The 14,600-nt window shown below is 57.0% G+C and overlaps 1 protein-coding gene across 1 annotated transcript in view; it reads left to right on the forward strand.

The window, feature by feature from the left end:
- Positions 1–14,600, forward strand: part of TRABD2B (TraB domain containing 2B) — a 202,953-nt gene that overhangs the window by 180,051 nt on the left and 8,302 nt on the right. The window contains exons 5-6 of the mRNA XM_047727571.1: positions 6,777–6,867; positions 10,145–10,414. Of these exons, the coding sequence (XP_047583527.1) occupies positions 6,777–6,867; positions 10,145–10,414 (361 nt within the window). The remainder of the gene's footprint in view (positions 1–6,776; positions 6,868–10,144; positions 10,415–14,600) is intronic.

A 14,600-nucleotide genomic window follows, 5' to 3' on the forward strand; every position in this document is an offset into this window, starting at 1 on the left:
TGTCCTGGGTTCTGGCAGCTTCCAGAGAAGAGCAGATGATAAAGGGGGCGGAATCGGGTTCCACCTGGATACACCCAGCTCCCCGGAGTGTGTCTGAACCCCCTCTGATCAGGTCTGACAAGCACTCAGTGACTCTCTACTTACATACCTCCAGGGAGGGGCCCTCACTCCCTCACAGAGCCAGACAGTTGTCTGAGAGTGTTTTTTGGGCCCCGATGAAACCTGGCCCCTTAGTCTTGTGCTGCCATGATCCAGAATCCCATAGCTTGGCCCACTTTCCTGACCCTCACCGTGCCCCACCTCCCCTTTCACTTCACATTCCAACAACCTGGAACCCTGGTGGTGGGCTGCACAACCACGCTTTTCGTCCGTTTGTACCCACGGAAGTGAAGTGCTAAGTCCCGTCGTGAAGGCCCTTCCTTCAACCCCATAGCCCCTGGCGGGGCTCCCTCACTGCAGGGCTCTCCCTGCCACATAAGGCCATGCATGCCTGTCCCCCAGGCCCCCCCCCCCGGACTGCGATCTCCTCTGGGGTGGGGACCATGTGTCTCAGCTCCAGGACAAGACTGGGTGCAGGGAACACATCATCTCAGTCCTTCCTGAGCTAAAAACACCCCCGCCCTGCCCTGGCTGGCCCAGCAGGAGAAAGGAAACCCAATTCTGCCAGTTTCCCAGGCTGACCTTCCTTGGAAGATCAGAAGCCCCGTGATACCCCCAGTTGTCCGTCCATCCCCAGGTCCCTCCATCCAGCCCTTCTGTCACACTTCCTCAGGAAAACAAACACCTCTGTCACTTGGCATCCGGCTGGCTAATCCTGGCAGTTGGATTAGCATTTGAAAGTTTCCCTTGCATTAATTTCAGACAGAACATAAATATGAGCTTGGGATCCCTCTTCCAGGAGGAGAAAACTGGAAACCCAGCGTGCTCACTGGAGAGAAAACATGTGTGCTGGCCGAGGGGAGCCTGTGTTACTTTGGAGCCATTGTGGGAACATCTGGTTCTCCCCCTCTGCACGGCCCCCACAACACTATCTTGAAATTACCCTGTTAATTGGCCCGTTCTTCTTGCTGAGCACTCACACACTTTTCTCTCTGATCTGGTGAACCCTGAAAGGACACACATTGCTGACAGTTCCCGGCCCCCCAAATGCGAACTCGGAATCCTTCGCAGATGCTAAGACCTCAGAGCAAATGTACTAGAACGTGCAGCAAACTAGGACATGGCTGGATAAAAGTCAGAGCTTGGCATTTTACCAATTGTACCAGTTGTGTGATCTAGGGCAAGTCCTTTCCTCTCTCCGAGCTCTAGTTTCCATGTCTGTAAGCGGTGGGGTACCTCAAAAGGATGCCAGGCTGAAATGAAATGACGTTCGAAAAGCACCCAGGAGACTTACCGAGTAGGAGTTTGTCTTCGGTTATCCAGTGATGGACTCCTAGAACTGGGAAGACCCAGGAGACCATGGAAGACAACGGAGGCACAGAGAGGGGAAGGAAACTGCCTGAGGTCACGCAGCCCATTAGCTGTGAAGCCAGGTTTTCTGTCCTAACCCCACAACAGGGTTCTTTGCTCTGCTGTACCCTGCCTTCCCATGTCGGGAGGCTACCAAGCTGGAGCCAGCTGAGGGGTAAAGCCTAGATCCAGCCTCCGCTCCGTTTGCTGAGTCTGGTGCCCTGGCACAGGCCTGCTTATACCTGGAAGAAGGGGAATCTTTTCTCCACACTAAAACATGATGGGGCTGTGCCCACTGGGAGCAGGACGCCTTCCCTGTTTGTTTCTTTCTCTCTCTCTCTTTTTTTTAAAGATTTTATTTATTTATTTGACAGAAAGAGAGAGAGATCACAAGTAGGCAGAGAGGCAGGCAGAGAGAGAGGAGGAATCAGGCTCCCCACTGAGCAGACAGCCCAGGATCTGTGGGGCTCGATCCCAGAATCCTGAGACCATGACCTGAGCCAAAGGCAGAGGCTTAACCCACTGAGCCACCCAGGCACCCCGCCTTCCCTGTTTCTATATGAATGTCCTCTAAGTGGTACTCTGACTTGTGGGGTCCAGGAGACAATCACCAAATGAGCCCCACCATTTGTAAGACCTATAATCCTTCTGCCCCACAACCATGTATGTCTCCTCCTGGCTAAAGGGTCCCTCCTCCAGGAAGCTTTCCGTGATATCCTAGTAGATGAGTCTCTCCACTGCCATGCCCCGTGTTTTCATTTCTGGGTTCTTTTTCTCTTTTCTCTTTTCCTCTCTATCTCTGTCTCTTTATATCTCTGCCCTGTTTTTGTCTTTTTCTATCTCTTGCTTTCCATTTCAGTGTCTCTCCTTTTCTCTCTCTCCCTCCCACTGTCTCTAAGTCTCTTACAGCCTGTCTCCCAGCCCCTCTCTCCCCCTCTCATCTGTCTGTCTTCTCTCTGTTTCCTTGTGTCCTGGCACTCTCTCCCTCTCCCGGAGACACTCCTGGGAGTGTCTCTTTTCTCTCTCAGCCCCTCTGTTGTCTCCTCTCCCCTAGTCTCTGTCTCTGTCGCTCTGCGTGCCCCACCCCTCACTGTCCTGCCTCCCTTCCCTCCTCTCCTCGTCCATGTAGCCTCTGCAGATGAAATGGAACCGACCTTCCTGCAGAGAGCTGGCCAGGAAACAGCTGTCAGTGCTGGAAGGAGCAGCTGAGCAGTGGCCAGGAGACCCCAGGAGCCTGGGCAAGCCCACAGGCTAAGCCCCAACATTGGGGCCCCTTTGGAAACTTTCCACACCTTCCCTGCAGGTTTCAGGATGGGCGTGGTGATGTTTTCAGGATTTGTGACCTTGGAGGCAAGCCTAGGCCCTGTCTGCCAGCCTCCGGGGACAACATGCACCAAGCCCTGACTCAGGCTGGTGTGAGCTCCTGGGATTGGTGGAATCTGCGGGAGCATCACCAAGAGGTGGGGCGGGGGCTACAAGGGAAGGGGATCTGTGAGCTCAGGTCTCCTGGGGATAGGGTGAGATCAGGGCAAGGATATGGAGTAGCGGGTTTTGTCATTCATTCATTCAACAAACATTCATGAAGCCACCACTGTATGCCAGACTTGGGCTTAGCCCTGAGGCCAAGGATGAATCAGACGTGGCTCATGCCCTCGAAAAACTCAGTCTCCCTTCAAATGGCTTGTTGAGAACGCATTCTGACAGGGGCATCTCTGGGGGTGATGTGGGTGGGAAGATCATTCCAGCTGCAGAGAGAGAGCAAGGAAGGCCATGTCTGCAGTGACTCAGGCAGAAGCTGATGGGGACCTGAGCTGGTCAAGCATGAATAGGAGAGAGAAATCAGAAGGCCTCTGGTCACTCATTGGATGAGGAGGGCGAGGAAAAGTCAAGCCAGAGCCCATCTGAGTTGGATAACAGAGCTCAGTTGTGACACATCCCAGGAGGGGACGGTGAGCTGGGTTTTGTAGACTCTGGAGGCTGTTAGGTACAGACGTCCGGTAGGCTGCCAGACAGTCAGGTCTGGGCGAGGACAGTAGTTCCAGAGTGGTCCACACTGCATGGTGATTGAAACCATCATGTGGATGATTTGTCCACAGATTGTGGGGGAGCAGAAGGCTATGGACATGATTCTTGGGGCCCCCACATTTACTGGACAGGAGAAGGGGGATGCGGGGCAGTGAGAGGGCTACAAAGAAAAGCAGGATAGCACCATGTCATGGGGTCCTCTGAAGCCAAGCCCAGAGAGGGAAGGGCTGGGGCCGCACTGGGTGCACAGGCTCAGGAATGGGTGGCTGGTGTGTGTTATCCTGGGGCAGGGGTTCACAGGGAGGGCGCCCCTTGGAGCTGTGCAGGAGCGGCCTCTTGTAGGGGGCAGGCAACGGGAGACTCTGGTCTCTCTGCCTTGCAGGGAAGGAAGTGAAGGCGGGCGTGGCTTAGAGAAGTAAAGATGGGATTTGCAAAAATCATTGCTGATGGCTTCCAACTAGTTTCTCAAAGTATCTGGAGTCTTCTGTTCAGGCAGGGTCTGGAGCTGCTGAGGCTGAGGACATGGATGGGGCACTGACTGGACCCTGAAACACTGTCAGGCAGCGGTCTGGATCCAGCTGGAGCTCTGTATGGCTTGAGCCCTTCCGAGCACCACCTCCCCCAGCATCAGGAATGTTCCTCTCAGAGCAGGTCGCACAGCTTGGTAAATATTCACCACGGCTCCTATGCAGCTGGAGGCGGCCTGCTCTCCCTGGTCCCTCTTGAAATCTTCTGGGCGGACCACTGCTGGGCCTGGAGGCCCTCTCCTTTAAAGGGTCTCCATGGAGGCATGGAAGGAATGGCCTTTGCTGCCAGGAGTAAATTCCAAGAACTGCTGGCAGGGAGCTCCTGCAACCCGTCTGCCAAAGGCCACCATGCCCAGGCTCCCTTCCAGCTCCGTCACACTCGGGGACCAGGCAAGTGGGCACAACTCTGTGGTCCCCCCAAGGACTAGCTTAGCTCATCACTCAAGAGTGCATGCTGGGCTTCTCCAAAGAACGGTCACTCCTCCTGCCTCATCAGGACCTCACCAGCCCCCGAAGGGATGCATGCCCATTTGACACTCAGGAAAACGGGCTGGGGGCAAGGAAGCCACTTGGCTCAGGAGACGCATAGCCATGGCAGGAGATTGGGTCTCTGTCCTTAACAGGACTGGGTGAAGCCCAGTGTCCTGGGAGGGCCTGCTCATGCCTGTGTTGTCTGCGTGTCTTCTGCACTCAGCTTCTCGAATGAGCCTATTATCCCCTAGCCTTCCACATGCTGTTTCCCCTGCCTGGAACACCCCCCCAACCCCATGCCTAACTCTCGTGCTCACCTGGCTAATTCTTATCCCACCCTTCAGCTATCACTGCCTCCTCCAGGAAGTCTTCCCTGACTTGAGGTTGTACTTCCATCAGCATAGTACTTAGCCCCGATCAAAAGATCTTGATTCTGAGACCAAGTGCCTGGAACAGGCCCCTGTCTCTTCACCACTGGCTAGCACTCGAGATCCACTCGCTCAGTGCGTGTCAGATTAATGAACTGAATCGGTAAAGAAAGGGAGGGAGGGGGAATCCATTTTGGTCGGGTTCTCCAGGGTCAAACAGAAGCTTTCCCCAGAGAGTCTGAGAGCCGGGGAGCCCATGGATCCCTCCCTTGTACAGAGACATTAAGAGCATTTGAGCATAATGGATTTGCCTGAGGTCTCAGAGCGGGTGAGGCAGGTCCTGGACTAGACGCCAGGTCTCATTCCCATACCAGTGGTCTCTCGCAGTGATCCCAAGGTGGACTTCAGGGACAGGGGTGGGCCAGCGCAAGAGAGCAGAAGCCGGCCCAGAGGTGTGCAGGGAGGTAGCGGAGGGGGTAGGCTCCACCCTCCGTCCACCGCTCTGCAGTCCCCGCCTCACCCCCTCTGTGCCGGAGTCTCTCCAGTCCCACCCAGCTTGGCCACTGTCTGCTCTCTTCAGACCTCCCCGGGGCTGTCAGCGTGCTGACCTTCCAGCTTCCCACCTGTCACCACCTGTCACAGGCGATTAGACTAATGGCACAGGGATTTCCCCCCAGGTTCTGGGCTGAATGGGGAGCTGAGGGGAACGTGCCGCCCATGGGAGTGGGGCCACAGGGCAGGCACATGGGCTAGGAAGCGACAAGGGGTCACTGCCACTCTGGCCACATCTAACAGGTGGGGAGATCGAGGCCCAGGAAGGATGAGGGGCTGGCCAGGGTGCTGACTGCCGTCACTTAGCCTTCTGAGGGCCCTTCCTCACCGGAGCCTGGGAGACCCTTGGCTGTTGCCAGACTTCATGCCTGCGTCCTGCTGAAGGAGACCATTTTCTGGGCTCATCCGGGGCTGTGGCTCTCTGTATTCTGAGCCACCAGCAACAGGGCTGGCCTCAGAGCAAGTGCACCATAAACATTTGTTGAATGAATGCTTAATGGGTTAGGGTGAGGATGCCAGCACCCCCCAAGCAGGAGCCACCTCGACAGTGTTCGGCTCCGGCTTTAGACCCCTTCTGTGCCCCCGCTGCTGTCTGCTGGACCTGCAGCCGTTGCAACCATGTGTTGCTCTCTCCTTCCCCAGAATCTGACACCTGGCGAGTTTTCTGGGGCCACTCGGGGCCTGGATTGTAATGTGTGGTTCGCAGAGGCTGGATAGAAGGTGAACGAATGAATCCACGAAGGTCTCTGCCCTGTGGAGCCTTGTGGGGAGACAGACATGAACACGGAGAACCCACTCGTGTCCTAAGGAATGGGCCCTCAAACTGCTGGTGGAACTCACGAAGATGAGCCACAGACCTGTTGAGGGCTGGAGGGCTTCTTGGAGGAGGTTTTCTCCAAGCTGGGCCTTGCATGACCCCTTTCGGCTGCTCATTTCTGTTGCTTGTCTTATATGGGCTGAATTCACTTTACTTTTCTGGTATAAAACTGTGTGGCAGCCACAGCTGGCGCCTGGGTCCTGTACACGGAGACCATGTTGCAGGTCATTACCATCTGAGTCTGGGGTCAGCCTCAGGGTACGAGGCACAGCAAGGCCACTTGAAACACTTGTGACCTTTGCCACAATGCCAACCACTGTTCCAGCAGTCCTCCCACTAGCCCAGCAGGGAATGCTACCATCATTCCCTTTACAGAGGGGAGCCCACCGAAACCGGAGCCTGAGGACTGGGGCCTGCTGAGCCAGGATTTGGACCCATGCCAAGGTGACACCAGGACAACATCCAGACACACTGTACCATCTTGGGTATCGGAGGTCCCTGGCCTGAGGGGTCCCCAGTCGCTGTGACTTGGCATGTGGCTGAGTCCACTCGTCTCTTGTGTTCTAGGTCATTTCCTGGGAAACAACACAGTCATCGACGTCCTTCGGCAGGCAGGGCTGGAGGTGGAGCACACACCGGCAGGGCAAACCATCCCCAGGTGAGAAACTCAGGCATCTGGGGGTACGGGCCTGGCAGGCCTGCTGCCACCACCACGAAGCCTACCGGAGCCTGTGGAGCATGGCTGGGCTGCACCCTGTCCTCCTGCTCGGCTTGCAGGGCAAGTTGTGAAGAAGCCTTGTAGGGACCCACTGTGACCAGGCAGCCAGGAGTGCAGGGGCTGGGCTGGAGGTGAGGGGACTGGGAAGAAAGCTGTCATGCTATCTTGGCAACCTGGGAGGTGAGGTTGGGGGACAGGGCAGTGGGAATGGGAGGAACATTAGATCCTGAGAGTTGCTCAAGATTTAGAGCCTGGTTGGGGTGGGGTGGGGGGGAGGACTCTGCAGGACACCTGGAGTGCTGCCTCGAGAACCGGGGGATGCCCGGCCCCACCCACACCTGTTCCTCACCTTCCTCTGACCACACCTCTTGGCTGTGCCCTCCTACCCGTGACTTTCCCATCAGGACATACCTTCTCCACTCAAATAGCCATCACTGGGCATCCGAGGGGTTCCTGTCCCTACCCTAGGTTGGGGGTCCCCTGGGCCCACTTGTGGTCCACAGTGCCAGGGCAGGCATGACAGGGTGTCAGCCCATACTGGGCAGCTCTGGGGGAGGCAATGACAGCATCCTCAAACTTAGGGATTCCCTGCAGCCTGTACCCCAACCGTATTGCTAGAAACTTCCTCACTAGACAACAAAGGCTACCACAGTGCAGTTTCAGCCCCTGTCTCTGACGTGACATGAGCCACAGTCAGAAAGAAGCTTGAACAATCATAGCCAATATTTATTGGTGGTTCACCGTACACCAGGCTCTCAGCGTTTCTAGCTCATTCAATCCTCTCAAAAGCTCAATGAGTTAGGAACTAGAGTATCCCCACCTTGAAAGTGAGGAACTGGAGGCCCAGAGAGGTGAAGTCACTTGCAGAGGGATACACAGCTCATGGTAATGGCAGTCTGGCTCTAGACCCTCCCTAAACTCCTAACCACTCCCTGTCCCCTCTCTGGGGACTGGAGGTGGGCTTGGGGGCAGGGGTGCTCAGGAATGACTGAGGCTTTGCTCCTTGCTCTGCAGAAATGAGGCTTGGACCCCCTAGCCCACCAGAGCTTTGAGCCTCTGGTCTCTTAGCTCTGGGCCAATGCTCACTGCTATCTCCATGGCACTTCTAGAGGACCTTAAAAAGTCCCTCATATTGGACTCCTTCCTCTTCTGATCATCTGAGTCAAGCTCATGACACTGTTCTTCCTGAACATTTGAGTGCAGCACAAAGCAGTCTGCCCTGGGCCAGCGCAGGGGTGTGCTCGAGGAGCGAGGGACCCAAGGCAGCCTCGGGGACAAGGCATTCCGCACACTCCCCTTCACAGCCCCAAGGACTTCTTCCGAGGCTCATTGTGTCTGTCCAGGCCAGGCAGGGTGGGCAGACAGGCCGGGGAGGCTGCCTCTGCTTCTATTCATCTCAGAGCCCAGGCATTAGAGGAAGGCCCCCCGCCTCTCCCGCCCCCCTGCCCGGCCCTGCTCCGAGAGCTCTCAGGCTGAGCCTCCAGCACACACTGAAATCCTGCGGGTGGGGTGAGGGGCAAGGATGCTGAGGAGGCCCCAACAATAAAAGCCATCATCGGCCACAGGTGCTTCCTGGATCCATCTTTTTGTCCGCCTGTTTTGAATTATCTCCCTAGCAGCTGCAGCATCTCCTGAACCCTGGGAATCTGGGCTTGCCATGGGGGCTGGGAACGGACAGGCTGAGCCGATGGCCTTCTCTCCTTCAAGGAGGGAGAAGCCCTTCACCCCATCGTGCATGCGGGACTGGAGGAGGAGGACAGGCTGTGTGCCGCCTTGGGTGTCACTGGAACTTTATAGTTCCCCACACCACGTCCAGCCTTCTGCCAGGGCCTGATGTCTTCCAGAGGAAGTCCATTCGGGCCCCAGAGAGGAAAGAATAAAAGGGAGAGGAGCAGACGATGTTCCCGGGCTGAGAGACCTGTGTATGTAGCGCTGTATGGAATGTGAATTCCACGACCACACGCCTAATCAGTGTTTCAGTGCCCACTACAGCCAAGTCCCTTTGCCTGCAGGCCAGGTTTAAAGAAATGCTTGTTATGGGTCAGGCACTGTGTTAGGACCTCAGCTCATTCATCCGTGCGACAAGCTTAGGAAGTAAGTGGGAATAGGACTACTCCCATCTCGCGCCTCCCTGCTGCTCCTTGGCCACACAACCTGTAAGCTGCAGAGCGGGATGTGAACCCGCGTTTGTGTACCTCTAGCTGGAGCTCTAACTTGCTGAATGCTGTCCTGCCTCCCCGGAAAGGTGTTCAGGAAGTAGATGATGAATGCACGGATGGGGGGCTGGATGAACGACACAAGCAACCATGTTAATATTTAATAATACTTAATGACTCACGTTCATTACTAAAGCATTTCAGCTGTTAACTACGAGCCAGTCACTGTTTTTTTTTTGTTTTTTTTTTTAAGATTTTATTTATTTGTCAGAGAGAGAGGAGAGCGAGCGAGCACAGGCAGACAGAATGGCAGGCAGAGGGAGAAGCAGGCTCCCCGCCAAACAAGGAGCCCGATGTGGGACTCGATCCCAGGATGCTGGGATCATGACCTGAGCCGAAGGCAGCTGCTTAACCAACTGAGCCACCCAGGCGTCCCGAGCCAGTCACTGTTCTAAGGGCTTTGCCCGGGTTCACTTATGGAATCCTCATGATGCCCCGCAGAAGCGTGGGCTGTGGCATCCCCGTTTCTCAGAGCAGGAGAACAAGGCACAGCACGGTTAGTCGCTTGCCCTAAGATACTCAGCCAGAGTTTGTGGAATGAAATACCCTGACGAAGGTCAGATATGCCCTCCAGAGACCTGCCCATGGCTCGCCCCCTCCCCTCCCAAGAGTCTGGGCTCAAACATCACCTGGCAGTGGCCAGACCCCCCTGCATGCCAAGCGCCCTCCACCTCCATGCTCCCTCTCCTGCCCCCCTCAGGGGCTCTCACCATCTGCCATCCTCATTGTCCATCTTCCGCTTCAAAGTGCGAGCTCACAACGGACAGTAACCCAGTTTGGACTGTTCTTGCCCAATCCCTAAAAGAGTGTCCGGCGCCTGGGGTCCCTCAATGAAAGGAGTCAGAGCTCCATCTCCCAACACCAGATACTCTCGCTGGGTGCAGCAGGGGCACCCAGCTTCTTCTCCTGTGGTGACAGCCTTCCCACTGGGTGCCATTCCCTGTTGCGCATGAGTGACACAGTCCCACACGTGCACCTCACGTGCTCTTGCCCGTTTCCAGCCCCGCCGCCCGGAGCCCTGAGCCCCCACCGGAGAGGACCTCGGCAAGTCCGGCCCCAGCCACCCCTGCCACTGCCGTCCCCGCAGCACCCTCAGCAGCCCCCACCGTCCCGCCTGAGGAGGAGGACCCGGCCCTGTCCCCACACCTCCTGCTCCCTGACAGCCTCAGCCAGCTGGAGGAGTTTGGGCGGCAGAAGAAGTGGCACAAGAGGCAGAACAAGCAGCAGAGGCCACGGCAGTTCAATGACCTGTGGGTTCGCCTCGAGGACAGGTGAGCAGGGACGGGGCGGGCCGCCTCTCCTGCCGGCCTCACACACACACACACACACCCCTGCCCCAGGGCTACAGCCCCTCTCCTCCCTGGGTGCTCCTCAGAGGAAGTGGGCCAGGTGGGCACTTGAGTGGAAACTTCTGGGGAGAGCTTGACACTCCCCCACCCCTGTTCACAAAGCCTCCTACTGTTCATCTAGCAGGGCTTACAGAGCAGGCTTACATCTGATTTTTCATTTTTAGTCTCAAAATGAGAGCAAGTACACTTTTTTCCATTTTAAAGATAAGGAAACAGAAACCTAAGGTGCATTGGCCAAAAGTCTGCTTTGCCTTTAGCTTCCCTGGATGCTGCTGGGGTGCAAAACAGGCTATGTTTGTCCCCAGACGGTGACAGTAGGAGAGAACAGTGCAGCCTGGCTCCATGGAAGGTCTGAGGTCTGAGGTCTGTCCCCGGAAGGTCTGAGTGGCCAGCACCCGGTCAGGGAGGGAGCAGAGGGTCCCACTCTGCAAGAAAGAGATGGCAGGGGCTGACCACTGCCCTTATGGCTGTGGGCTCCATCTCGGGAGAGGATGGCATTCGTGGTGCACGGCAGTGAGCATGGGCAGGTGCAGAGATCATCCTACTGTGCTAGTAGTACCGGTCTGTCCCCTGCCTGCGTGCCCCTGCTGCCCCTGTGCCACCCTCCCAGTCTGTCTGTCATCGTAGCTCCTGCTGAAACCAGGATGCCATCTCCCAACTTTTGCCTGCAGGCTCAAAACAGTCTCCCTAGCTTCCGCGTTGGGGTGGGAGTCTCTGTGTGTGGTGAACAGTGTCACCAGAACACCTGAGATGCCCCAGGGAGTGACTGTCAGTGGAGGTCAGAGTCCTATCCACTGTGGTAGCCAACCCTGGCCCTCGTGCCCCAGCAGTGGGCCCGTGGAGACTCAGAGTCTCCCCTGAGCCCTAAAGACCATCATCTGGGATTTCCCCTGCACCCCCAGAAAGAATCATCTGGGGTACCTGGAAACAAACATATGTCCAGGCCCCCGTGGCCCTCCTAATCTGACCCTGCACCACAGGGGCCTGGGGAGCTGGGTGCTGTGTCTGCCCTCGGACTGAAGTTGCACTCGGGAGACTTCTCCACAGCTTTGGGGAATGTGGACCTAGTTCTGCATTTACAGGCTGGGGGAAAAGGGATCTGTCCAGGGTCACACAAGCCATCAGGGACTGCCTCCAGCCTTGTCAACTTCATGGTCCTCCTGCAGCCAGGTGTCTGAGTCTATGACAAAAGGATGATACAGTCCAGTCCGTTCTTCTAAAGTCTGAGAGGTGTGCTATTCTACAAAGACTTCCAGCAACTAGTTGTGGAGCCCACTGCTCCTTTGGGCTTTGGTTTCAGAGCATCTGACTTGGGTTACTGGGAAATGTGCGGCGCCCTGGCCAGCCTGCCTGCCCCCCATCCCCGCTCTGCCAGGGACAGAGGCACTGCTGTAGCTCTATTAGCTGTGACATATTTGGCTCACATGCCCTGCGTGGGCCACCCCCTTCAACCCAGGAGCGCGGGCGGGCAGCTGTCAGAGGGCCTCTTCCTCTGCAGGGCAGGGCCTGCCGCCTGACAGGAGGAGCGGGGCCGGTGGAGGCACGGGCGGCCCATGGATAGCTCCCATCAGGAGGGGGACTCGGGGCCCTCATCAGCCTTTTGGGGCAATCAAAAGACCCAGTCTGGGGTGGGCCTGGCCCATGAGGTGATGGGGGCCGGCTGTCAGCTCCAGCAGCGGACCCCCGACTCTAACCACTTCTGAAAGGTAAATTTCAGCAAACGGCTCCAAACGGTTTCCTTTTCACAACACGTAGCTCTGAAACACAGAGCCTGGTTTCAGGAGAAGAAAATAGCTTTTCTTTGGCAAGAGGGAGCCCCTTCTCCAACCTAACAGGTAAATTGTGGTTGAATAGCTTTCTTCCATCTGGTGGGGTTGGAGAGAGAAGTTTCCATGGATGGGCACCCTGTTTGGGTTCTCGACGCTTCTCAGGGAAACAGGGCTTGAGCTCCTTGAGAGGCCTAGGTGGGGCACCCTTCTGTCACTCCCAGGGGACTCACCCCACCTGCCCAGGGTTTCCAAATTTCCACTCCTCTGAGAGGGAACAAAGGCAAGCTCTCCCAAGAGGGAAGCTGAGGCACATCTGTAGCCTCTCTAACAAAATCGTTATCCTTGGAGCTGTAACTCCATCCCAGGTTTTCTTATTTTCCTTCCCCCACATCCATCCCCTCTCCCACCCTTCCCCCCCCCACCACCCCCTCCCCAAGCACACTGCCCCCAGCAGTCTGAGATTCTTTGGTGCTCCTTGCCATGGCCAGGCCAGCTTCCTCATGCACAGCCTGGACGCAGAGCCGTGGCCTCCCCTCTGGCCTGGGGCTGCCGCTCCTGCGGGCCTTGTCCTTGCCAGGCTGCATGCCGCCCCTCAGCCGGCTGTGCCCGGCCCTCCTCCTCCCTTCGTTCTTGCTTTTCTCTCTGCCAGGGGTGGGCACGAGGGGACATTGGCTGAACTCCAACAGCAGACTCGTGCCCCGGGTCCTGCCAGGAGTCTGGGAAGTAAGCTTTGTTTGTGAAACAAGGAGACTGAGGCCCAGCGAAGTCAGGTAACGTGTCCAAGACCACACAGCGAGTGGGCTGTGAAGTCAGAGCTCACACCCAGGGCTGCCTAACGCTAAAGGTCACATTTGCCCATGGCCATGCAAATGCTCCTCCCACAGCCGCCTAGCAAGCATCTCCTCCATCCACACTGGCTGTGTCCCTTCTCTCCTCCCCCACATCCCGCAGCCCCCGAAGGCGCCCCCGTCTCAGCACAGTCACACGGGCTGCAGTCCCTCACTTGGGTTTAAAGGCCTGGGGGCCCTGGGCACCAGGTCCAGGTTGGACTTCTCCAGCTGCCAGGGGCCTCATGGAGGTTTTGTGGACCCTCCCCTCGGCCCTCATTCCCTGAGACAGAGACACTGTGGAGGAGGTTTAGAGAAGCAGCAGCCCTTGGCAGGGTGATTTAGGAGGACCCATGGAAAGGGCCAGGCATGTGTCCGCAGACAGCTGTGAAGTGGTGGTACAGAACTCTCAGGGAGCCCCCACATCGGAGGGCCAGGAGGGTGGCGGCCGGGCAGGGGTCATTCCCTGGCTGTGTGAGATATGGGGTTCATGACAATCCTCAGTCTCTCCTTCTGTGCAGGTAGGGCCTTGACCGTCTCCAAAGGTCAGGCCAGTTCTGCTGCTCTCTCCCTCCACAGCTGCACTATGTGTGCATGCGATGAGGGTGGAGGGTTGGATAAAGAAGGGGGCAGAGTGCGGGGCCATCAGGACAGACAGTCATGAGGAGGCAGGTGCAGGAAAGGGAGCTCCTTCTAAGTGCTGGACATGGCTGGAAGCAAGGCACAGGTAGGCCTCAATGTGGACAAACCCAGAGGGCTTGTGAGTGTACCATACTGGACACACACACACACACGTATCATTGTTCTTCTGGGCCTCAGTTTCCCTGAGATTTGAGCAGGTGCCCAGGTCCCCCTCGAAGGGGAAAAGACACTGTTCCACCTCCTAGGCCCCTGGGAGAGCTGTGCCCACCTCCGCCTGGCCTGCCCATCCTGCCCCAGACTCCCCAGCTCCAATTTCTCCCAGCAAAACCAGACCTTCTCCTGAGAGGGTCCTGCATGGTCAGCGTCTCTGTGTAAGGCCGGAATGCTGTGAGATCGCAGGTAGAAGATACCCTGTGAGAAATGGGAAACAGGATCTCCATGAACAACAGCACAGACAAAAGCAGGCAGAATGGGCATCAGAGCCCAGCCCTTCGTGGGGCTTGCTTTGAGGGTTAGAAAGCAAACAACAGGATGCTATGAAGTGGTAAGCTGGCGCCAGGCCACCTGTGATGCTCAGTGACCGCGGTCTCCAGAACTGCTGGTGGGACTCTCGGGCTGGCCTCAGATGCCACTCTCCCCGCCCCAGCAGGAGCTGCTCAGGGGCCCTTAGCCCGGCTTCTGCTACAAGCCTTCAGTGAGCCTCTGGGTGGGTGCTGCTCCTGCCGCTTAGCAGGAGCACACTGGGCACACGCCGGTTACCCAGCCCCACGTTGCTAGGCACAAGAGCAGGTGGGGACAAGAGCAGGAGAAGTCTCAGGTCACGGCCAGCTCCCAACACGGTGTGGCCAAAGAAGCCCTGGAGCCCCGGAG

The sequence above is a fragment of the Lutra lutra genome, chromosome 4 (assembly GCF_902655055.1).
Source record: "Lutra lutra chromosome 4, mLutLut1.2, whole genome shotgun sequence".
In the NCBI taxonomy this organism is placed as follows: domain Eukaryota; kingdom Metazoa; phylum Chordata; class Mammalia; order Carnivora; family Mustelidae; genus Lutra; species Lutra lutra.